The 26783-nt window shown below is 43.5% G+C and overlaps 1 protein-coding gene across 1 annotated transcript in view; it reads right to left on the bottom strand.

Annotated features, from left to right (window-relative positions):
* Positions 1-423: 423 nt before the first annotated feature.
* LOC123734149 (CUB and sushi domain-containing protein 3) overlaps positions 424-26783 on the bottom strand; it is a gene marked incomplete at its 3' end in the record, with an annotated part of 28714 nt that continues 2354 nt past the window's right edge. The window contains exons 3-6 of the mRNA XM_045712900.1: positions 7542-7666; positions 7238-7334; positions 6259-6363; positions 424-542 (exon numbers count right to left, since the gene is read on the bottom strand). Of these exons, the coding sequence (XP_045568856.1) occupies positions 424-542; positions 6259-6363; positions 7238-7334; positions 7542-7666 (446 nt within the window). The remainder of the gene's footprint in view (positions 543-6258; positions 6364-7237; positions 7335-7541; positions 7667-26783) is intronic.

Genomic DNA, 26783 nt, shown 5'->3' with positions numbered 1-26783 from the left:
ATGTTTTTCCAAAATGTCAAATTTCAAAGTGTTTTAAAGTTAAGTTAAGTTAGGCAAGTTAAGTTAAGTTAAGTTAAGTTAGGCTAAGTTAAGTTAAGTTAAGTTAGGCAAGTTTCTATCGCTGGATTCAAACCGGCAAGATTCTGCAGCAAAGGGCAGATGCTTACGTACATCCACCATTGGCCAACCCTAAACCGCCTAGCAAAACCAAAACCTACCTGAAGGTAACAGAACAAGTGTGTGTGTGTGTGTGTGTGTGTGTGTGTGTGTGTGTGTGTGTGTGTGTGTGTGTGTGTGTGTGTGTGTGTGTGTGTGTGTGTGTGTGTGTCTGTGTGTGTGTGTGTGTGTGTGTGTGTGTGTGTGTGTGTGTGTGTGTGTGTGTGTGTGTGTGTGTGTGTGTGTGTGTGTGTGATTTGTGCTAACCTTCAGAGAGTAGCCTTGGTCACACTGAAAGGAAACCATGTCCCCCACAGTAAAGCGCTGGCCCACATTGACACCGTTGAGGGGGTGCTGAGGTTCTGGGCATGAATCCAAACCTATTGCTTAGGACAGAGTCAAAACACACACATGGGAATAGCAATCACTTGTCTGCACATCAAGATCAGTACAGGAACATAGAAACAAACACCAACCATTCAAAACAGTAGAGTACAGTATGGAACTGGTAGTTATAATACTCCTTATAGGAATACTGATAGATGATAGGTAGTTATAATACTCCTTATAGGAATACTGAGAGATGATTGGTAGTTATTATACTCCTTATAGGAATACTGAGAGATGATAGGTAGTTATAATACTCCTTATAGGAATACTGATAGATGATAGGTAGTTAATACTCCTTATAGGAATACTGAGAGATGATAGGTAGTTATAATACTCCTTATAGGAATACTGATAGATGATAGGTAGTTATAATACTCCTTATAGGAATACTGAGAGATGATAGGTAGTTATAATACTCCTTATAGGAATACTGAGAGATGATTGGTAGTTAACACTGCTTATAGGAATACTGAGAGATGATAGGTAGTTATAATTCTCCTTATAGGAATACTGATAGATGATAGGTAGTTATAATACTCCTTATAGGAATACTGATAGATGATAGGTAGTTATAATACTCCTTATAGGAATACTGATAGATGATAGGTAGTTAATACTCCTTATAGGAATACTGAGAGATGATAGGTAGTTATAATACTCCTTATAGGAATACTGAGAGATGATAGGTAGTTATAATACTCCTTATAGGAATACTGAGAGATGATTGGTAGTTATAATACTCCTTATAGGAATACTGAGAGATGATAGGTAGTTATAATACTCCTTATAGGAATACTGAGAGATGATAGGTAGTTATAATACTCCTTATAGGAATACTGAGAGATGATAGGTAGTTATAATACTCCTTATAGGAATACTGAGAGATGATAGGTAGTTATAATACTCCTTATAGGAATACTGAGAGATGATAGGTAGTTATAATACTCCTTATAGGAATACTGAGAGATGATAGGTAGTTATTATACTCCTTATAGGAATACTGATAGATGATAGGTAGTTAATACTCCTTATAGGAATACTGAGAGATGATAGGTAGTTATAATACTCCTTATAGGAATACTGATAGATGATAGGTAGTTAATACTCCTTATAGGAATACTGAGAGATGATAGGTAGTTATAATACTCATTAGAGGAATACTGATAGATGATAGGTAGTTATAATACTCTTTATAGGAATACTGATAGATGATAGGTAGTTAATACTCCTTATAGGAATACTGATAGATGATAGGTAGTTATAATACTCCTTATAGGAATACTGATAGATGATAGGTAGTTAACACTCCTTATAGGAATACTGAGAGATGATAGGTAGTTAATACTCCTTATAGGAATACTGAGGGTGGTCAGAGAGTGGTGAGCAGAGGGGTGACAGGAGTGGAGATGGAGTCTGTGAGTGGTGAACAGAGAGGTGAGAGACTGAAGGTGGTAAACAGAGTGGTGAGAGACTTTAGGTGGTAAACAGAGTGGTGAACAGAGTGGTGAACAGAGTGGTAAACAGAGTGGTAAACAGAGTGGTAAACAGAGTGGTGAGAGACTATGAGTGGTGAACAGAGTGGTGAGAGACTATGAGTGGTGAACAGAGTGGTGAGAGACTTTAGGTGGTAAACAGAGTGGTGAACAGAGTGGTGAGAGACTATGAGTGGTGAACAGAGTGGTGAGAGACTTTAGGTGGTAAACAGAGTGGTGAACAGAGTGGTGAACAGAGTGGTGAGAGACTATGAGTGGTGAACATAGTGGTGAACAGAGTGGTGAGAGACTATGAGTGGTGAACAGAGTGGTGAGAGACTATAGGTGGTAAACAGAGTGGTGAGAGACTGTGAGTGGTAAACAGAGTGGTAAACAGAGTGGTGAGAGACTATGAGTGGTAAACAGAGTGGTGAGAGACTATGAGTGGTAAACAGAGTGGTAAACAGAGTGGTGAGAGACTATGAGTGGTGAACAGAGTGGTAAACAGAGTGGTGAGAGACTATGAGTGGTAAACAGAGTGGTGAGAGACTATGAGTGGTAAACAGAGTGGTAAACAGAGTGGTGAGAGACTATGAGTGGTGAACAGAGTGGTGAGAGACTATGAGTGGTAAACAGAGTGGTGAGAGACTATGAGTGGTGAACAGAGTGGTGAGAGACTATGAGTGGTAAACAGAGTGGTGAGAGACTATGAGTGGTGAACAGAGTGGTGAGAGACTATGAGTGGTGAACAGAGTGGTGAGAGACTATGAGTGGTGAACAGAGTGGTGAACAGAGTGGTGAGAGACTATGAGTGGTAAACAGAGTGGTGAGAGACTATGAGTGGTGAACAGAGTGGTGATAGACTATGAGTGGTAAACAGAGTGGTGAGAGACTATGAGTGGTGAACAGAGTGGTGAGAGACTATGAGTGGTAAACAGAGTGGTGAGAGACTATGAGTGGTGAACAGAGTGGTGAGAGACTATGAGTGGTGAACAGAGTGGTGAGAGACTATGAGTGGTGAACAGAGTGGTGAACAGAGTGGTGAGAGACTATGAGTGGTGAACAGAGTGGTGAGAGACTATGAGTGGTGAACAGAGTGGTAAACAGAGTGGTGAGAGACTATGAGTTGTGAACAGAGTGGTGAGAGACTATGAGTGGTGAACAGAGTGGTGAGAGACTATGAGTGGTGAACAGAGTGGTGAGAGACTATGAGTGGTGAACAGAGTGGTGAGAGACTATGAGTGGTGAACAGAGTGGTAAACAGAGTGGTGAGAGACTATGAGTGGTGAACAGAGTGGTGAGAGACTATGAGTGGTGAACAGAGTGGTGAGAGACTATGAGTGGTGAACAGAGTGGTGAGAGACTATGAGTGGTGAACAGAGTGGTAAACAGAGTGGTGAGAGACTATGAGTGGTGAACAGAGTGGTGAGAGACTATGAGTTGTGAACAGAGTGGTGAGAGACTATGAGTGGTGAACAGAGTGGTGAGAGACTATGAGTGGTGAACAGAGTGGTGAGAGACTATGAGTTGTGAACAGAGTGGTGAGAGACTATGAGTGGTGAACAGAGTGGTGAGAGACTATGAGTGGTGAACAGAGTGGTGAGAGACTATGAGTGGTGAACAGAGTGGTGAGAGACTATGAGTGGTGAACAGAGTGGTGAGAGACTATGAGTGGTGAACAGAGTGGTGAGAGACTATGAGTGGTGAACAGAGTGGTGAGAGACTATGAGTGGTGAACAGAGTGGTGAGAGACTATGAGTGGTGAACAGAGTGGTGAGAGACTATGAGTGGTAAACAGAGTGGTGAGAGACTATGAGTGGTGAACAGAGTGGTGAGAGACTATGAGTGGTGAACAGAGTGGTGAGAGACTATGAGTGGTGAACAGAGTGGTGAGAGACTATAGGTGGTGAACAGAAATAAACCAAAAGAGTTCAGAAGGTGTTCAGAACAGTATGCTGTCAATCATCTCAGCAGGCTGTTATATATGGATATTCCTACTCCTGGTAGTCATGGTGTGGAGAGCGTTGGGCATGTGGGGGAGAGTGGTAACATGCTGTGGTAAGGAGGGGGTGAGAGAGTGAAGAGATTGATGTGGGAGAGGGCTGAGGAGACTGATTGGCTGAAGAGATTGATGTGGGAGAGGGCTGAGGAGACTGATTGGCTGAAGAGATTGATGTGGGAGAGGGGTGAAGAGAGTGATTCGTGAAATATACTGTAAAATGTATTTTTACGGTTAAGAAGCTTTAGGGATAGAACAACCCACTGAGAGACAGACAGGCCAGAGGCTGAGGAGAGCGGGGAGTAGACTTAGTGAGAGCGTTGTAATACATGTTGATCTCTACAGGTGGTAGACTGTGGGAGAGTGGTATACAGGGTTAGAGGTGCTGAGAGACTGAGATGGACCGATCGGGGCTGTGAGAGGTTGGCCGTGGTGAGATGTTGTGGGAGACAGGTGATGATAGCATCTGAATATAAAGTATGTTTATCTCTGAGTTTGGGGGAAGGTGGGACACAGGGTTAAAGGTGATGTGAGACAGATGTTGAGGAGAGTGGCTGGTGTTAGTGAGAGACCTGTGGTCAGAGGGTTACAGTTCCCCACTCAGAGGGATAGGCAGACAGACAGACAGACAGACAGACAGACAGACAGACAGACAGACAGACAGACAGACAGACAGACAGACAGACAGACAGACAGACAGGCAGGCCGACAGGCATCCAGGCAGACAGGCAGACAGGCAGACAGACAGGCATCCAGGCAGACAGGCAGACAGGCAGACAGGCAGACAGACAGATAGGCAGACAGACAGGCCGACAGGCATCCAGGCAGACAGGCAGACAGGCAGACAGGCATCCAGGCAGACAGACAGACAGGCAGACAGGCATCCAGGCATCCAGGCATCCAGACAGACAGGCAGACAGGCAGACAGGCAGACAGACAGGGACGGTGGATGAGCTCAGTTAGCCTGGTCCCATCTGGAACCCTGGGTGTCCTTTAGCCAACTCCTCTGATGGCATGACAGCACTAGTGAGATGAGATGGCTGAAGCACATCCAGCTAGGCTTGTCAACACCAGTCCTGGAGGTCCTGGAGGACCAAAACACTAGAAAATAAAACCAGCAGTACTTTGACCCTCTAGGTCCACTAGTTGAATAGCCCTGTCATCATGGCATGACGTCGTTAGACAGAGGACTTGGTTAAACCCTGTCATCATGGCATGACGTCGTTAGACAGAGGACTTGGTTAAACCCTGTCATCATGGCATGACATCGTCAGACAGAGGACTTGGTTAAACCCTGTCATCATGGCATGACATCATCAGACAGAGGACTTGGATAAACCCTGTCATCATGGCATGACATCATCAGACAGAGGACTTGGTTAAACCCTGCCATAATGACATGACAACGATAATCAGAGGACTTGGTTAAACCCTGCCATAATGGCATGAAAACCAGCAGCATTCCACCCATAACACTGTAAAATACTACTTCCACTACAAAAGCAAGTACTTATTCCATGTCTGTTCATTAACTCTGTGCTATTGACACATCATGAAATAATTTTGTACCCCATTAACGTTTTTTAAGAATAAGGCCAGCAGCATACCACCCTGAATCCCACTGCTAGTTTGCATCTGAAGCTAAACAGGATTGGTTCTGGTCGGTCCCTGGATGGGAGACCAGATGGTGCTGGAAGTGCTGTTTCCTCTGGTCTAAAGAAAATATATACAGTGGCTTGCGAAAGTATTCACCCCCCTTGGCATTTTTCCTAATTCTGTTGCCTTACAACCTGGAATTAAAATTGATTTGTTTTTTTTGGGGGGGGGGGGTTCGTATCATTTGATTTACACAACATGTCTACCGTTTTGAAGATGCAAAATATTTTTTATTGTGAAACAAACAAGAAATAAGACAAAAAAACTGAAAACTTGAGCGTGCATAACTATTCACCCTGCCCAAAGTCAATACTTTGTAGAGCCACCTTTTGCAACAATTACAGCTACAGATTACACCTGATCTAGGACCAGCCTATAGCTAGCTGTGTCTCTTCATACCAGTAAACTTCAGATTACACCTGATCTAGGACCAGCCTATAGCTAGCTGTGTCTCTTCATACCAGTATACCTCAGATTACACCTGATCTAGGACCAGCCTATAGCTCGCTGTGTCTCTTCATTCCAGTATACTCCAGATTACAACTGATCTAGGACCAGCCTATAGCTAGGTGTATCTCTTCATACCTGTATACTCCAGGTGGAAGCCTGCTGCAGACACACTGATGTCGGACTGGAAGGTCAGGTAGATGTTGTTGGAGGTGCTGTTCAGGAGCTGGGGGATGGTCGTACCTACAGAACATACCCACGGAGACAGTCAAGTGGGAGTTACAGTAGGAAGGGTTTCCAGGAGAGAAGGACACATACTGTATGTGACTGGAACGTAGAACATACCCATGGAGACAGTCAATAGGAAAATATCATAAAATACACTACACCAGGGATCTCACCAGGGTTGGAGTTAAACCCTACAGGAGGGTCTCTCTCCAGGAACAGGGTTGGAGTTAAAACCTACAGGAGGGTATCTCTCCAGGAACAGGGTTGGAGTTAAAACCTACAGGATGGTCTCTCTCCAGGAACAGGGTTGGAGATAAAACCTACAGGAGGTCAGCTCTCTAGGTACATGGTTGGAGATCCCTGTCCTACACACATCAATTGTCTCTGAGCAGGTGCTGAATATTTATTTATTAAGTCCTATTAGATAGATTTATTTGACACTGTTTCCACCACTCAGGTCTTCTTCATCATGTGAAGACTACAGCCAGTCAGGTATTCTTCATCAGGTGAAGACTAGAGTGCGTCAGGTCTTCTTCATCAGGTGGATTAGAGTCAGTCAGGTCTTCTTCATCAGGTGGATTAGAGTCAGTCAGGTATTCTTCATCAGGTGAAGACTAGAGCCAGTCAGGTCTTCTTCGTCAGGTAAAGACTATTTATTTTTATTTTCTATTTAACGTTTATTTTACTAGGCAAGTCAGAGGGAGTCAGTCAGTCTTTTCTTCATTTCCTTGAACTGCGCCGTTGGAGATTCTGAGAACTTTTCTCAAAGAGCATGTCAAATGTTGTCTCCCGTCGTATCCATACGTACTTTTACTGAGTATTCCGATCAGACATTATTATCAATTCCAAAATGGGAGCTTTAAAAGACAAATTCTGGAGGTTGTTTCACCTGAGTAGCTGCCAAGCCTTGGAGCGTTGCCATCGACGCCGTCGAAAAAGTCCAAGGAGTCCCAGTTGTGTTCCGTGGCAAAGGTTATGACCTGGATCTGAAGAAAAGAACGAAGAAATACATTTAAGAGTACACTTTGTTTTTAATCTAAGTTGAATAAAACAGTTGCCTCATCAATAATGGGATACATTTTAGCAAATTCCCATTCTAAGATAGAATTCCATGAAAGTTTAATTCTTAAACCCTTTTAACTATCAAAACTTTCCAACATTATATTCATAACGTTTCGTGCTGCATCTCTCACTTGGATGCCTGTTCCCTCTGGCACAGAGACCTTCCAGATACAGTTGAGATAGTTGGCGTAGGGCTCTGGGTAACCAGGAGAAAGGATGGTTCCCTTACGAGATGTCAGCAGCCCTCCACAGGGAACTGCACAGGGGGAGAGAAGAGAGAGACAAGTCACCCAGACATCAGGGGAAAGAAGAGAGAGAGACAAGTCACCCAGACATCAGGGGAGAGAAGAGAGAGAACAAGTCACCCAGACACCAGGGGGAGAGAAGAGAGAGAGACAAGTCACCCAGACACCAGGGGAGAGAGAAGAGTCACCCAGACACCAGGGGGAGAGAAGAGAGAGACAAGTCACCCAGACACCAGGGGAGAGAAGAGAGAGACAAGTCACCCAGACACCAGGGGAGAGAAGAGAGAGACAAGTCACCCAGACACCAGGGGGAGAGAAGAGAGAGAGGCAAGTGACCCAGATACCAGGGGGAGAGAAGAGAGAGAGAGACAAGTCACCCAGACACCAGGGGAGAGAAGAGAGAGAGACAAGTCACCCAGACACCAGGGGAGAGAAGAGAGAGAGGCAAGTGACCCAGATACCAGGGGGAGAGAGAGAGAGAGACAAGTCACCCAGACACCAGGGGAGAGAAGAGTCACCCAGACATCAGGGGGAGAGAAGAGAGAGACAAGTCACCCAGACACCAGGGGGAGAGAAGAGAGAGAGACAAGTCACCCAGACACCAGGGGGAGAGAAGAGAGAGAGGCAAGTGACCCAGATACCAGGGGGAGAGAAGAGAGAGAGAGACAAGTCACCCAGACACCAGGGGGAGAGAAGAGAGAGAGACAAGTCACCCAGACACCAGGGGAGAGAAGAGAGAGAGACAAGTCACCCAGATACCAGGGGGAGAGAAGAGAGAGAGAGCAAGTCACCCAGACACCAGGGGAGAGAAGAGAGAGAGAGACAAGTCACCCAGACACCAGGGGGAGAGAAGAGTCACCCAGACATCAGGGGAGAGAAGAGAGAGAGACAAGTCACCCAGACACCAGGGGGAGAGAAGAGAGAGAGAGACAAGTCACCCAGACGCCAGGGGAGAGAACAGTCACCCAGACACCAGGGGAGAGAAGAGAGAGAGACAAGTCACCCAGACACCAGGGGGAGAGAAGAGTCACCCAGACACCAGGGGGAGAGAAGAGTCACCCAGACACCAGGGGGAGAGAAGAGTCACCCAGACACCAGGGGAGAGAGAACAGTCACCCAGACACCAGGGGAGAGAAGAGAGAGAGACAAGTCACCCAGACACCAGGGGGGAGAGAAGAGTCACCCAGACACCAGGGGGAGAGAAGAGTCACCCAGACACCAGGGGGAGAGAAGAGAGAAGTCACCCAGACACCAGGGGAGAGAGAAGAGTCACCCAGACACCAGGGGGAGAGAAGAGGTCACCCAGACACCAGGGGGAGAGAAGAGAGAGAGACAAGTCACCCAGACACCAGGGGAGAGAAGAGAGAGAGACAAGTCACCCAGACACCAGGGGGAGAGAAGAGAGAGAGGCAAGTGACCCAGACACCAGGGGAGAGAAGAGTCACCCAGACACCAGGGGGAGAGAAGAGAGAGAGACAAGTCACCCAGACACCAGGGGGAGAGAAGAGAGAGAGGCAAGTGACCCAGACACCAGGGGGAGAGAAGAGTCACCCAGACATCAGGGGGAGAGAAGAGAGAGACAAGTCACCCAGACACCAGGGGGAGAGAAGGGTCACCCAGACACCAGGGGGAGAGAAGAGTCACCCAGACACCAGGGGGAGAGAAGAGTCACCCAGACACCAGGGGGAGAGAAGAGTCACCCAGACACCAGGGGGAGAGAAGAGTCACCCAGAGACATGAGACAACGTAAGGAAGGGAGAGACATTACACCAAAGAGACACACACACACACACACACACACACACACACACACACACACACACACACACACACACACACACACACACACACACACACACACACACACACACACACACACACACACACACAAGGTAAGGAAGAGTGAGATATGAAAAACCAAGTGATGCCTCTAGCACTGAGTTGCAGGGCCACTCGGGAGCCCCTAGAAGAGGCTGGACACGTTGTTTTCTAGGTTGGGCCGCTCTAAGATATGCATGTCAAACCAAAAAGCCTCTCCAGGCAGGGTTAACATGAAGGACAGCACCAGCCAGACAGTGAGGGAATATACTAGACATGATCTAAATCCTAAATGTCTGACTGGAAACTGGATAGAATGGACTCGTCAGTCATGTGTAGCTGTCCAAACAGACATCCTGTGCTGCTCTACCGTTCTGTTATGGTGATGCTTCATTACACAACAATGGAACACTAACAATTCAGCATATTTTCCCTCCTATTCCATCACCATGGAGCCCAAGGTGACCTCCTATTCCGTCACTATGGAGACCAGGGTTCATCCATGCATCCCTCCATCTCATCATCATCTATCCATGGGGCTTCATCCATCCATCCATTATCTGTCCATCATCCATTCACCCCAGCCACCTGTTGTTCTCCTTGTTTTATGGAGGGTTACTCATCCATGCATCCCACCATCTCATATCCATCCATTCATGGGTTTCATCCATCCATCATTTGTGATCCGTTCACCCCAGCCCTTCTGACTACTGTAGATCTCCTGCTGGTCCCAGGAGTTTATTATAAACCTCAGAGGATCACAACCGATTACTGTAGATCTCCTGCTGGTCCCAGGAGTTCATTATAAACCTCAGAGGATCACAACCGATTACTGTAGATCTCCTGCTGGTCCCAGGAGTTCATTATAAACCTCAGAGGATCACAACCGATTACTGTAGATCTCCTGCTGGTCCCAGAGCTCATTATAAACCTCATCACACCGATTACTGTAGATCTCCTGCTGGTCCCAGGAGTTCATTATAAACCTCAGAGGACCACAACCGATTACTGTAGATCTCCTGCTGGTCCCAGGAGTTCATTATAAACCTCAGAGGATCACAACCGATTACTGTAGATCTCCTGCTGGTCCCAGGAGTTCATTATAAACCTCAGAGGATCACAACCGATTACTGTAGATCTCCTGCTGGTCCCAGGAGTTCATTATAAACCTCAGAGGAGCACACCTCTCCTGCTGGTCCCAGGAGTTCATTATAAACCTCAGAGGATCACAACCGATTACTGTAGATCTCCTGCTGGTCCCAGGAGCTCATTATAAACCTCAGAGGATCACAACCGATTCCAGGCCATAGGCTCTCCAATATCCACATTGCAATGTATTGGGCAGGCATTCTAAGTGATTTGCTAGTGTGGATATAGGAACATACAGTGAGGGAAAAAAGTATTTGATCCCCTGCTGATTTTGTATGTTTTCCCACTTACAAAGAAATGATCAGTCTATAATTTTAATGGTAGGTTTATTTGAACAGTGAGAGACAGAATAACAACAAAAAAACCTGAAAAACGCATGTCAAAAATGTTATAAATTGATTTGCATTTTAATGAGGGAAATAAGTATTTGACCCCTCTGCAAAACATGACTTAGTACTTGATGGCAAAACCCTTGTTGGCAATCACAGAGGTCAGAAGTTTCTTGTAGTTGGCCACCAGGTTTGCACACACTCTCAGGAGGGATTTTGTCCCACTCATCTTTGCAGATCTTCTCCAAGTCATTAAGGTTTCGAGGCTGCCGTTTGGCAACTCGAAACTTCAGCTCCCTCCACAGATTTTCTATGTGATTAAGGTCTGGAGACTGGCTAGGCCACTCCAGGACCTTAATGTGCTTCTTCTTGAGCCACTCCTTTGTTGCCTTGGCTGTGTGTTTTGGGTCATTGTCATGCTGGAATACCCATCCACGACCCATTTTCAATGCCCTGGCTGAGGGAAGGAGGTTCTCACCCAAGATTTGACGGTACATGGCCCCGTCCATCGTCCCTTTGATGCGGTGAAGTTGTCCTGTCCCCTTAGCAGTAAAACACCCCCAAAGCATAATGTTTCCACCTCCATGTTTGACGGTGGGGATGGTGTTCTTGGGGTCATAGGCAGCATTCCTCTTCCTCCAAACGCGGCGAGTTGAGTTGATGCCAAAGAGCTCCATTTTGGTCTCATCTGACCACAACACTTTCACCCAGTTGTCCTCTGAATCATTCAGATGTTCATTGGCAAACTTCAGACGGGCATGTATATGTGCTTTCTTGAGCAGGGGGACCTTGCGGGCGCTGCAGGATTTCAGTCCTTCACGGCGTAGTGTGTTACCAATTGTTTTCTTGGTGACTATGGTCCCAGCTGCCTTGAGATCATTGACGAGATCATTGACAAGATCCTCCCGTGTAGTTCTGGGCTGATTCCTCACCGTTCTCATGATCATTGGAACTCCACGAGGTGAGATCTTGCATGGAGCCCCAGGCCAAGGGAGATTGACAGTTCTTTTGTGTTTCTTCCATTTGCGAATAATCGCACCAACTGTTGTCACCTTCTCACCAAGCTGCTTGGCGATGGTCTTGTAGCCCATTCCAGCCTTGTGTAGGTCTACAATCTTGTCCCTGACATCCTTGGAGAGCACTTTGGTCTTGGTCTTGGTCATGGTGGAGAGTTTGGAATCTGATTGATTGATTCCTTCTGTGGACAGGTGTCTTTTATACAGGTAACAAACTGAGATTAGGAGCACTCCCTTTAAGAGTGTGCTCCTAATCTCAGCTCGTTACCTGTATAAAAGACACCTGGGAGCCAGAAATCTTTCTGATTGAGAGGGGGTCAAATACTTATTTCCCTCATTAAAATGCAAATCAATTTATAACATTTTTGACATGCGTTTTTCTGGATTTTTTGTTGTTATTCTGTCTCTCACTGTTCAAATAAACCTACCATTAAAATTATAGACTGATCATTTCTTTGTCATTGGGCAAACGTACAAAATCAGCAGGGGATCAAATACTTTTTTCCCTCACTGTAGCTATATATTTTTACAGCACAGATCAAAGCATGTGACGTACCACCTCTACCTTAATATTTGAACGTCCGCTACTGCACATTACAATATGAACAGCTGTAAGGCCTATTGTTGTTCAAACAGAACAGACATCCATCAACCACGGATAAAAAAAACACTATATACTATTTTTCATCTGAAAGAATACAATGTGTTGCTTTAGAGCGATAACTAAAATCCTAGCAGTTGTTCTGTTGTCTACTGTCACCAGTTGCTTAATCATTTCATTTCACGACAGATATCAGAATAACAGGGACTAATGATAATGACATTTTACATATACTCTCCTTTTAACAATGGAACACGTGACGATGTCCTGGGAATGTTCCCTGAGTAGAAATGACTCAACAATGGAACACGTGATGATGTCATGGGAATGTTCCCTGAGTAGAAATACCTCAACAATGGAACACGTTATGATGTCATGGGAATGTTCCGTAAATAGAATTTACTCAACAATGGAACACGTGATGATGTCATGGGAATGTTCCGTAAATAGAAATGACTCAACAATGGAACACGTGATGATGTCATGTGAATGTTCCCTGAGTAGAAATACCTCAACAATGGAACACGTGATGATGTCATGGGAATGTTCCCTGAATAGAAATGCCTCTTCCATCTTATCCAGGATAAGAGAGGAGAGAAACGAGGTGGTTCTTTTGTTTCCCTGTGGAGGAGGTCAATACTGCCTGGTTGTTCCCTGTGGAGGAGGTCAATACTGCCTGGTTGTTCCCTGTGGAGGAGGTCAATACTGCCTGGTTGTTCCCTGTGGAGGAGATCAATACTGCCTGGTTGTTCTCTGTGGAGGAGGTCAATACTGCCTGGTTGTTCCCTGTGGAGGAGGTCAATACTGCCTGGTTGTTCCCTGTAGAGGAGGTCAATACTGCCTGGTTGTTCCCTGTGGAGGAGGTCAATACTGCCTGGTTGTCCCCTGTGGAGGAGGTCAATACTGCCTGGTTGTTCCCTGTGGAGGAGGTCAATACTGCCTGGTTGTTCCCTGTAGAGGAGGTCAATACTGCCTGGTTGTTCCCTGTGGAGGAGGTCAATACTGCCTGGTTGTTCCCTGTAGAGGAGGTCAATACTGCCTGGTTGTTCCCTGTGGAGGAGGTCAATACTGCCTGGTTGTTCCCTGTGGAGGAGGTCAATACTGCCTGGTTGTTCCCTGTGGAGGAGATCAATACTGCCTGGTTGTTCCCTGTAGAGGAGATCAATACTGCCTGGTTGTTCCCTGTGGAGGAGGTCAATACTGCCTGGTTGTTCCCTGTGGAGGAGGTCAATACTGCCTGGTTGTTCTCTGTGGAGGAGGTCAATACTGCCTGGTTGTTCCCTGTGGAGGAGGTCAATACTGCCTGGTTGTTCCCTGTGGAGGAGGTCAATACTGCCTGGTTGTTCCCTGTGGAGGAGGTCAATACTGCCTGGTTGAATGTTGGCCAGCTGTTGTATTCACCAGCTAACCTCAGTAGAGAGCAGAGCTGTCAATACCCAAGAGAAACCCACAGGGAAACTCACAGGGAAACTCACAAGGAAACTCACAGGGAAAGCCACAGGGAAACTCACAGGGAAAGCCACAGGGCTCTGGTCAGAAGCAGTGCACTACATAGGGAATAGGGTGCCGTTTGAGACGCCTCCTTCAGTCATAAACAGCCCGATGCCTGTCTGCCAAGGACAAACAGGGGTAGTCTACAGACAACCACTGAGATGTCTACATACAGCCTGTCTCTACCACACCAAGGACAAACAGGGGTAGTCTACAGACAACCACTGAGATGTCTACAGCCTGTCTCTACCACACCAAGGACAAACAGGGGTAGTCTACAGACAACCACTGAGATGTCTACATACAGCCTGTCTCTACCACACCAAGGACAAACAGGGGTAGTCTACAGACAACCACTGAGATGTCTACATACAGCCTGTCTCTACCACACCAAGGACAAACAGGGGTAGTCTACAGACAACCACTGAGATGTCTACAGCCTGTCTCTACCACACCAAGGACAAACAGGGGTAGTCTACAGACAACCACTGAGATGTCTACATACAGCCTGTCTCTACCACACCAAGGACAAACAGGGGTAGTCTACAGACAACCACTGAGATGTCTACATACAGCCTGTCTCTACCACACCAAGGACAAACAGGGGTAGTCTACAGACAACCACTGAGATGTCTACAGCCTGTATCTACCACAACAACCAGTCAGGATGTACAGAGGACAGTATATAAACCCACAGCATGATTTCTCCTGCCTCAGTGTGTCGTTGAGCCATGCTGCATGTAGGAGCTCACATATCTAATTATTGCCCCTAATCCAGTTCACTGCAATTTCAAACTCATCAATATTTTACAGACGATATCCTCTTCACTACTCCCACACAGAGACACACGCTGTGACAAATCACAGAAAGCGACTTCACTATTCATCCCCTCACTACACTCCTCAGGTGAAGCAGACTTGATGATGATGCCTGCCTCTTCCTGTGCTTCATACAACTATCGATCTCTGCCATAATCACTATAGCTGCGTCCAAAATGGCACCCTATTCCCTACATACAGGTGTTGGATCTTAAATTTGATCATCTTGTTGTTGTTGCAAGAAACTCGAGTGTATTCTAGGTTCTAAAAGGTTTCTAAAGTTTGTAATTTACACTTAAACATTTTAGACTTGATTTGTCCTAGCTAAAAATGTATCAAACCTCTACAAAAAAAAGTCCATTCATTATAATCCATGTAATAATTCACATTTCCTGTTGCTGCAGGATTATTTTCCTGCTTTGAGAAACATGTCAAATTAAGCTCCTGCATCTGTGTAGAGCTGGGACTATAAACCAACAATGATTGCCAACGACCAAACCGACCAATTATCGTGGACATTTGCTGATATCCTTCATTTTACCATAAACAACCTACAGGGTCTTACTAGAGAAATGTTCAGTTTGAAATGAAATACATTTGCTAATATGGGTGATTGTTAAAATGGGTCCAACTGATAGCTCCAACATTCAGAGTAGTAGAAATGATATGGGTAATATCAAACATAACTATGCTGCACATATAAGTTATTAACTTATCATTCAATTTATTGTTATTGTTATAATTCAGTCCATTTTATTGCAATATGGATTTTTGTCGATATCGCCCAGCTCTTATCTGTAGTGCACTACGTTTGAACAGAGCCCTTACGTCACTTAGTGCACTTAATAGGGAATAGGGTGCAGCCTTCATCACTATAGGGTACCCTTCAGGACGTCTTGTCACACATCCTTTGACAGATGACATGTTAAACCTTCAATGAAGAGATGAATGCTAACACGAGCACCAGATGATGTACATTCATATGTATGAACCTGTATACAGTTTGGGACAAGGTTTTGATATTCACTTTTTAGCTACTTGTCCTTTGGACAAGTAGGACAGTATTTTTTTTTGTGACACTATTTTTTACATAATTGTATGATGCAAGGAACCACGTTACACGATAAAATGCATTACTATATTTTTACCATAGAGAATCAGACAGAAATGTAGTCTATACTCTGCCTATTGGCTTCTTTCATACCTCCTGTCTCAAAATACAACACCGCCCCTTTAAGGCTCTCCTGGAGGATGATTGGCCACCCTTGGTAGCCTATAAAATAATTCCATCCAGGGCTTGACATTATGGGTAACCAGTCGTCCCTGGAGACGATGGAAAACATGTCTACAGTTAAAAACAGACTCTGGGACGACAGATCCAAAATTAATACTGATTGATGTTCTGGTGCCGTTTGGTCAATTTAAAGTATTGATTGGGGATTTATTCGTGGATGAATGTAAACTGTTTTTTTCTTGGTGAATTGTAATTTTTATTTGTGCTTACCATGACTGTGTTTTTGTATTCTAATGTGTATGTACAGTTGAAGTCGAAGTCTACATACACTTAGGTTGGAGTCATTAAACTAATTTTTCAACCAGTCCACATATTTCTTGTTAACCTCTTATGGCTAGGGGGCAGTATTTTCACGGCTGGATAAAAAACGTACCCGATTTAATCTGGTTACTAATCCTACCCAGTAACTAGAATATGCATATACTTATTATATATGGATAGAAAACACCCTAAAGTTTCTAAAACTGTTTGAATGGTGTCTGTGAGTATAACAGAACTCAAATGGCAGGTCAAAACCTGAGATTCCTTTACAGGAAGTGGCCTGTCTGACCATTTCTGGAACTTCTTTGCCATCTCTATCTTTTACTAAGGATCTCTGCTCTAACGTGACACTTCCTACGTCGTCCATAGGCGCTCAGAGCCCGGGAAAAACCTGAATGTCATCATCCCAGCCCCAGGCTGAAACACATTATCGCCTTTCTCAAGTGGCCGATCAAGGGACTGTGAGCTTAGGCGCGTGACCTGGCCGCCCCCGTCTTTGTGATTTTTTCCTCTGTTTGCCGAAAAGGAGATTCCTGGTCGGAATATTATCGCTTTTCTACGAGAAAAATGGCATAAAAATTGATTTTAAACAGCGGTTGACATGCTTCAAAGTACGGTAATGGAATACGACCCTTCTTTACCATTTCGGATAGTGTCTGGAACGCACGAACAAAACGCCGCTATTCGGATATAACGATGGATTATTTTGGACCAAACCAACATTTGTTATTGAAGTAGCAGTCCTGGGAGTGCATTCTGACGAAGACAACAAAGGTAATGAAACTTTTGTAATAGTAAATCGGAGTTTGATCAGGGCTAAACTTGGTCGGTGTCTAAATGGCTAGCCGTGATGGCTGGGCAATCTACTGAGAATATTGCAAAATGTGCTTTCACCGAAAAGCTATTTTAAAATCGGACATATCGAGTGCATAGAGGAGTTCTGTATCTATAATTCTTAAAATAATTGCTATGTTTTTTATGAACGTTTATCGTGAGTAATTTAGTAAATTCACCGGATGTTTGCGGGGGGGTATGCTAGTTCTGAACGTCACATGCTAATGTTAAAAGCTGTTTTTTGATATAAATATGAACTTGATTGAACAAAACATGCATGCATTGTATAACATATTGTCCTAGGGTTGTCATCTGATGAAGATCATCAAAGGTTAGTGCTGCATTTAGCTGTGGTTTTGTTTTTTGTGACATTATATGCTAGCTTGAAAAATGGGTGTCTGATTATTTCTGGCTTGGTACTCTGCTGACATAATCTAATGTTTTGCTTTCGCTGTAAAGCCTTTTTGAAATCGGACAGTGTGGTTAGATAAAGGAGAGTCTTGTCTTTAAAATGCTGTGAAATAGTCATATGTTTGAAAAATTGAAGTTTTTGTATTTTTGAGTAATTTGTAATTCGCGCCACGCCTATCATTGGATATTGGAGCAGGTGTTCCGCTAGCGGAACGTCTAGATGTAAGAGGTTAACAAACTATAGTTTTGGCAAGTCGGTTAGGACATCTACTTTGTGCATGACACAAGTAATTTTTCCAACAATTGTTAACAGACAGATTATTTAACTTATAATTCACTGTATCTCAATTCCAGTGGGTCAAACGTTTACATACACCAAGTTGAATGTGCCTTTAAACAGCTTGGAAAATTCCAGAAAATTATGTTATGGTTTTAGAAGCTTCTGATAGACTAATTGACATCATTTGAGTCACTCGGAGGTGTACCTGTGGATGTATTTCAAGGCCTACCTTCAAACTCAGTGCCTCTTTGCTTGACATCATGGGAAAATCAAAAGAAATCAGGCAAGATATCTGAAGAAAAATTGTAGACCTCCACATGTCTGGTTCATCCTTGGGAGCAATTTCCAAATGCCTGAAGGTATCACTTTCATCTGTACAAACAATAGTATGCAAGTATAAACATCATGGGACCACGCAGCCGTCATACCGCTCAGGAAGGAGACGTGTTCTGTCTCCTAGAGATGAACGTACTTTGGTGCGAAAAGTGCAAATCAATCCCAGAACAACAGGCAAAGGACATTGTGAAGATGCTTGAGGAAACAGGCACAAAAGTATCTATATCCACAGTAAAACAAGTCCTATATCGACATATCCTGAAAGGACACTCAGCAAGGAAGAAGTCACTGCTCCAAAACTGCAATAAAAAAGCCAGACTACTGCTCCAAGGCCGCTCCAAGGCCGGAGCCTTCCTCTGCGCCGAGGCCCAGTCCGGGCACGGCTTTCTACCCGCTCCATGGCCGGACCCGTGGTCTGGGTGGGGGCAAAGTCCCGCACCAGAGCCACCACCGACGCTAGATGCCCACCTGGACCCTCCCCTATAGAGTCAGGTTTTGCGGCCGGAGTCCGCACCTTTGGGGGGGGTACTGTCACGCCCTGACCATAGAGAGCCTTTTATTCCCTATGTTGGTTAGGTCGGGGTGTGACTAGGGTGTCTACGTTGTTTATTTCTATGTTGGCCTGGTATGGTTCCCAATCAGAGGCAGTTGTTTATCGTTGTCTCTGATTGGGGATCATATTTAGGCAGCCATTTCCCCACTGTGTTTTGTGGGATCTTGTTTATGTGTAGTTGCCTGTGAGCACTTCATTTTGCTTCACGTTTCATTCGTTCTTTATTGTTTTTTGTGTGTTTCATTCAATAAACATGTGGAACCCATAACACGCTGCACTTTGGTCCAAATGATATTATGACGATCGTGACAGGTTTGCAACTGCACATGGGGACAAAGATCATACTTTTTGGAGAAATGTCCTCTGGTCTGATGAAACAAAAATATAACTGTTTGGCCATAATTACCATCGTTATGTTTGGAGGAAAAAGGGGGAGGCTTGCAAGGCAAAGAACACCATCCCAACCGTGAAGCACGGGGGTGGCAGCATCATGTTGTGGGGTTGCTTTGCTGCAGGAGGGACTGGTGCACTTCACAAAATAGATGGCATCATGAGGAAGGAACATTATGTGGATATATTGAAGCAACATCTCAAGACATCAGTCAGGAAGTTAAAACTTGGTCGCAAATGGGTCTTCCAAATGGACAATGACCCCAAGCATACTTCCAAAGTTGTGGCAAAATGGCTTAAGGACAAAAAAGTCAAGGTATTGGAGTGGCCATCACAAAGCCCTGACCTCAATCCAATAGAACATTTGTGGGCTGAACTGAAAATGCATTGGAAGCTTGTGGAAGGCTACCCGAAACGTTTGACCCAAGTTAAACAATTTAAAGGCAATGCTACCAAATACTAATTGAGTGTATGTAAACTTCTGACCAACTGGGAATGTGATGAAAGAAATAAAAGCTGAAATAAAATCATTCTCTCTACTATTATTCTGACATTTTACATTCTTATAATAAAGTGGTGATCCTAACTGACCTAAGATAAGGAATCTTTACTAGGATTGAATGTCAGGAATTGTGAAAAACTCAGTTTAAATGTATTTGGCTAAGGTGCATGTAAACTTCCGACTTCAACTGTATATACAGGCTCTGATCAGTCCCTACACCCAAAGAAGGGCACTGCGTTCATCCACCTCTGGCCTGCTCGCCTCCCTACCTCTGCGGAAGCACAGTTCCCGCTCAGCCCAGTCAAAACTGTTCGCTGCTCTGGCACCCCAATGGTGGAACAAGCTCCCTCACGACGCCAGGACAGCGGAGTCAATCACCACCTTCCGGAGACACCTGAAACCCCACCTCTTTAAGGAATACCTGGGATAGGATTAAGTAATCCTTCTAACCCTCCCCCCTACCCTCCCCCCAATGCACCAATTTGTAAGTCGCTCTGGATAAGAGCGTCTGCTAAATGACGTAAATGTAAATGTAAATGTAAATGTATATTCTATATACTGTGTTTAATGTGTGTTTTATATTGTATATTGTCAAAATAAAGGTGAAAATAAATCAATACGAAATACAACCAATGTATATTTCAAAGCAATGAGGCTGATGCAACAGATCAGACGGTTTAGCTTAAATGATTGATAATGTTTTATTTCTTTATATTATCAGCTCAATAATGCTCACATGGCTGTAGGCTATGCGCCGATGTTCCAAAATGTAATTAGAGAGGAAGAAAATGTTGTCAAAAGTGCACAGCACATGAAAATGGTTTAAAGTGACAGAGAGTGGAGATCTAAAGATTCAACAACTAGCATAGATTGCTAATATGACTAGGATTATCATCAACTAGCATGGGATGCTAATATGACTAGGATTATCATCAACTAGCAAGGGTTGCTAATATGACTAGGATTATCATCAACTAGCATGGGATGCTAATATGACTAGGATTATCATCAACTAGCAAGGGTTGCTAATATGACTAGGATTATCATCAACTAGCATGGGTTGCTAATATGACTATGATTATCATCAACTAGCATGGGTTGCTAATATGACTAGGATTATCATCAACTAGCAAGGGTTGCTAATATGACTAGGATTATCATCAACTAGCAAGGGTTGCTAATATGACTAGGATTATCATCAACTAGCATGGGTTGCTAATATGACTAGGATTATCATCAACTAGCATGGGATGCTAATACGACTAGGGTTGTCATCAACTAGCATGGGTTGCTAATATGACTAGGATTATCATCAACTAGCAAGGGTTGCTAATATGACTAGGATTATCATCAACTAGCAAGGGTTGCTAATATGACTAGGATTATCATCAACTAGCATGGGTTGCTAATATGACTAGGATTATCATCAACTAGCATGGGTTGCTAATACGACTAGGATTATCATCAACTAGCATGGGATGCTAATACGACTAGGGTTGTCATCAACTAGCATGGGTTGCTAATATGACTAGGATTATCATAAACTAGTATTGGTTACCAATATGCATGACTATATACCACGGAGTAAACACCCAAACACACCAGATAGGAGACAAGCAGGATGCTTCAGTAATACACCCTATAGGAGACAAGCAGGATGTTTCAGTAATACACCAGATAGGAGACAAGCAGGATGCTTCAGTAATACACCAGATAGGAGACAAGCAGGATGCTTCAGTAATACACCAGATAGGAGACAAGCAGGATGCTTCAGTAATACACCAGATAGGAGACAAGCAGGATGCTTCAGTAATACACCAGATAGGAGACAAGCAGGATGCTTCAGTAATACACCCTATAGGAGACAAGCAGGATGCTTCAGTAATACACCCTATAGGAGACAAGCAGGATGTTTCAGTAATACACCAGATAGGAGACAAGCAGGATGCTTCAGTAATACACCCTATAGGAGACAAGCAGGATGCTTCAGTAATACACCAGATAGGAGACAAGCAGGATACTTCAGTAACACACCAGATAGGAGACAAGCAGGATGCTTCAGTAATACACCCTATAGGAGACAAGCAGGATGCTTCAGTAATACACCAGATAGGAAACAAGCAGGATGCTTCATTAATACACCAGATAGGAGACAAGCAGGATGCTTCAGTAATACAACAGATAGGAAACAAGCAGGATGCTTCATTAATACTGTCATGACGTTGCCCTCTTTGGGTACAGCGAGCACTATCCCCCCCTCCCTCTGCACCAGCCCTTTTCTATGCACCATCCCCCTCTCCCTCTCTATACCCCTTTCACCAGGCTCTGTAAGAGAGGTCGTAAATTCCTATGAGGAGATTATCTCCTCATGGCCACAGTATAGAGAGAGAGTGAGTTTCATAGAGAGAACAAAGGAATTTCTTCCACCTCACAGAACTGGAGAACCGAACGACATTTATGTCTGGAGAAGGTATAAAAGATCGGTGAAGAATCCAGCTACGAACTGGTCCATTTGGTACAATTTTGTGAAACTCATGAGAGGCAATATGGCCACATTACCATAACACTGTTTATACAATAGCCTCAGCTATGAGGCGTACATCTAATTGTTGTATAAAATGAATGAGTGGGGATGGAACTGTTTGTGAAATTGTATAATGTGATTTTGGACTGTTTAATGAAGGAAACTCCAATTCCCTTTGGAGTTTATCTAAATCAGAGGACCGCCCATGAGCACAGTTATAGTCTGGCGTCATGGGACAGGCCCTTTTCTGCTCTTCCGAATAAAACCCCCACCTAGGTTTTCTATCACCAGACCAGCTTACCTCGATAACGAGAGGGCCAAGGTTTGAGAGGAGACCAAGCTTACCTCAATTACGAGATGGCTAAAGGTTGCAGACCACGCATTTCTCTCGCTGAACTTTTAACCATACCACGTGGTTAACCTGTTAGGGCTAGGGGGCAGTATTGACACGGCTGGATAAAAAAACATACCCGATTTAATCTGGTTACCACTCCTACCCAGTAACTAGAATATGCATATACTTATTACATATGGATAGAAAACACCCTAAATTTTCCAAAACTGTTTGAATGGTGTCTGTGAGTATAACAGAACTCATTTGGCAGGCAAAACCCTGAGACATTTTCTGACAGGAAGTGGATACCTGATGTGTTGTATTGCCTTTAAACCTATCCCATTGAAAAACACAGGGGCTGAGGAATATTTTGGCACTTCCTATTGCTTCCACTAGATGTCACCAGCCTTTACAAAGTGTTTTGAGTCTTCTGGAGGGAGATCTGACCGAACAAGAGCCATGGAACGATGATGTCCCATTAGACACCTGGCGCGCGAGTTCATGTTGGGTACCCTCGTTCCAATACGTTATAAAAGAGTATGCATTCGTCCACCTTGAATATTATTCATGTTCTGGTTAAAAAGGCCCTAATGATTTATGCTATACAACGTTTGACATGTTTGAACGAACGTAAATATATTTTTTCCCCTCGTTCATGACGAGAAGTCCGGCTGGCTTAGATCATGTGCTAACAAGACGGAGATTTTTGGACATAAATGATGAGCTTTTTTGAACAAAACTACATTCGTTATGGACCTGTGATACCTGGAAGTGACATCTGATGAAGAGAATCAAAGGTAATGGATTATTTACATAGTATTTTCGATTTTAGATCTCCCCAACATGACGTCTAGTCTGTATCGCAACGCGTATTTTTCTGGGCGCAGTGCTCAGATTATTGCAAAGTGTGATTTCCCAGTAAGGTTATTTTTAAATCTGGCAAGTTGATTGCGTTCAAGAGATGTAAATCTATAATTCTTTAAATGACAATATAATATTTTACCAATGTTTTCTAATTTTAATTATTTAATTTGTGACGCTGACTTGACTGCCGGTTATTGGAGGGAAACGATTTCCTCAACATCAATGCCATAGTAAAACGCTGTTTTTGGATATAAATATGAACTTGATAGAACTAAAAATGCATGCATTGTCTAAAATAATGTCCTAGGAGTGTCATCTGATGGAGATTGTAAAAGGTTAGTGCATCATTTTAGCTGGTTTTATGGTTTTGGTGACCCTGTCTTTGAATTGACAAAACATTACACACAACTCTTGTAAATGTACTGTCCTAACATACTCTAAATTTATGCTTTCGCCGTAAAACCTTTTTGAAATCGTAAAACGTGGTTAGATTAAGGAGATGTTTATCTTTCAAAGGGTGTAAAATAGTTGTATGTTTGAAAAATTTGAATTTTGACATTTATTTGGATTCAAATTTGCCGCTCTTGAAATGCACCTGCTGTTGATGGAGTGCACCACGGGTGGCACGCTAGCGTCCCACCTAGCCCATAGAGGTTAACCTCTTGAGGATACCCTAGGATAGGGGGGCGCCACAGCGCATTTTGAAAAAAAAATCGTTCCCATTTTCAACGGCCTACTAATCAAACTCAGAAGATAGGGCATGCATATACTTATTATATATGGATAGAAAACACTCTAAAGTTTCTAAAACTGTTTGAATGGTGTCTGTGAGTATAACAGAACTCATTTGGCAGGCAAAACCCTGAGACATTTTCTGACAGGAAGTGGATACCTGATGTGTTGTATTGAGTTTAAACCTATCCCATTGAAAAACACAGGGGTTTAGGAATATTTTGGCACTTCCTATTGCTTCCACTAGATGTCGCCAGTCCTTTCACAGTGGTTTGAGCCTTATAGAGTCAAAACTCAGTGAATGACAGGAGTTTGAAATTGGTCACAGGGGATGGGCCATCACCATTATGACGCCGGCGGCCATGTCTGCCCCCACCTTTGGAAACGGTTTTAAAGGCAATGAAATCATCCCCCTCGAATCTTATTGGCTCTCTTGGTGTTAGTGGCCCTGAACATTTATTTTATACAACGTTTGACATGTTTGAACGAACCTACATGCGCGAGGATTGCTTTCAGTATGAAGTGCAGAGCTGCGTTTGGAGAGAGCCATAGGACGCGCTACCAACATCAGGCTAATGGAACGTGAAGTATGGACTTTTTGACCGAAAATACATCTGTTGTGGACCTGGGATGCTTTCTGATGAAGACAACTAAAGGTAGGCGATTATTGACAATATTATTGAAGATGAGATGGTTCATACTGTTGCATCCAAGATGGCGCCGAGCACTGTATATTAGCTGATTTTCTGAGTATCGCATCTCCTTTTATCGCAAAGTGTGATTACCCAGTAAAGTTAATTTAAAATCTGGTATGACGGGTGTTCTCAAGAGATATTCATCTATAAATGTTAGATTGACAATATACATTTAAAAAATCGTTATAGTATAGCAATTTATTGAAACGTAGCATTGTTTACCGGGACGCTTTTGAGGGGAAATTAGGTAGTCAACGTCAGACAGAGATGTAAAATGCTGTTTTTATATATAAATATGACCTTTATTGAACAAAAGAATGCATGCATTGTATAACATGATGTCCTAGGGGTGCCATCTGATGAAGTTTGTAAAAGGTTAGTGCTACATTTAGCTGTTTATTGATAATATGTGATGGAAGTGGTTGGTCGGAAAATGGCTATGAAGCTGCTTTTTACGATGGACTCATCTAATATAATCTAATGATTTGCTTTTCCTGTAAAACCTTTTTGAAATCGGACGACGTGGGTCGATTCAGGAGAGGTGTATCTATAAAAAAAAAAAAAAAATATTTTTTATTTTTGTAAAAAATTATGCTAATTTTTTAATGCTAATTGGCGATATGATTTTTCGCTGGATTTTGATCCCGCTAACCGGATCAGATGCTCAAGAGGTTAAACTCTTAGACTATCGATACCGACAGAATAAGAACAAGTCTTTGATATGAATTACTAGTCTGCAGCTAGGAATTCGGTATCATTGAACGCGAAGACCGACAACCGCCGAAACAGCTATTCTATAACGACATGAATGAATGTCACTCTGAACTACCCATTCTAACCACGACAGAGAGCGAGAGAGGGCGGACAAACTCTCCAACAGAAACAAACTTTTCAACAGAGATCCCGACGACACACTGAGCGTAAATATATATATTGATTGCAATTATTCCCGAATGAGTGAGCGTTCATGTGCAAAGGATTAACATTTCAATTGTTATAATTATCAACTCTGTAGTGCCTTCTCAGCTGACCCCCACGCCCCCTTTTGTCTAAGAAGCCGCCATACCAGTTTAGCCCACTAGGGCACATTCCTCTATAATTTCTTTGTAACTATATCTACTTTGTTTGTGATATGCATTTCTGTGAATTACCTAGTTAGTAAATAAATGATTTTAAGACAATTGATGTAAGGATGACCCATAGTGAAGACTGGGTTTGTGCAGATAACCAACAATTTACGACGTTTGGAATGAGACTAACGTGAGGTAAATAATAATTCATTAATTCGAAGACTAATTGATCAGATATTAAAATATCTGAAAGTTATATTAGGAAAATCATAACTTTGTAATCTGAATATTTTCCTTGGTGCCCCGACTTCCTAGTTAATTACAGTTACATGATTAATCAGTTTAATCGCATAATAATAATAATTAGAGAGTTATTTGATAAATAGGTCTTCAGTTTTAATGATGACAAATACACGACAATAGACCAGATAGGAGACGAGCAGGATGCTTCAGTAATACACCATCTAGGAGACAAGCAGGATGCTTCAGTAATACACCATCTAGGAGACAAGCAGGACGCTTCAGTAATACACCAGATAGGAGACAAGCAGGACGCTTCAGTAATACACCAGATAGGAGACAAGCAGGATGCTTCAGTAATACACCCTATAGGAGACAAGCAGGATGCTTCAGTAATACACCAGATAGGAGACAAGCAGGATTCTTCAGTAATACACCCTATAGGAGACAAGCAGGATGCTTCAGTAATACACCATCTAGGAGACAAGCAGGATTCTTCAGTAACACACCAGATAGGAGACAAGCAGGATGCTTCAGTAATACACCAGATAGGAGACAAGCAGGATGCTTCAGTAATACACCAGA

The sequence above is a fragment of the Salmo salar genome, unplaced genomic scaffold (assembly GCF_905237065.1).
Source record: "Salmo salar unplaced genomic scaffold, Ssal_v3.1, whole genome shotgun sequence".
Taxonomy (NCBI): Eukaryota; Metazoa; Chordata; class Actinopteri; order Salmoniformes; family Salmonidae; genus Salmo; species Salmo salar.
This window is presented reverse-complemented; position numbering and strand designations above follow the sequence as displayed.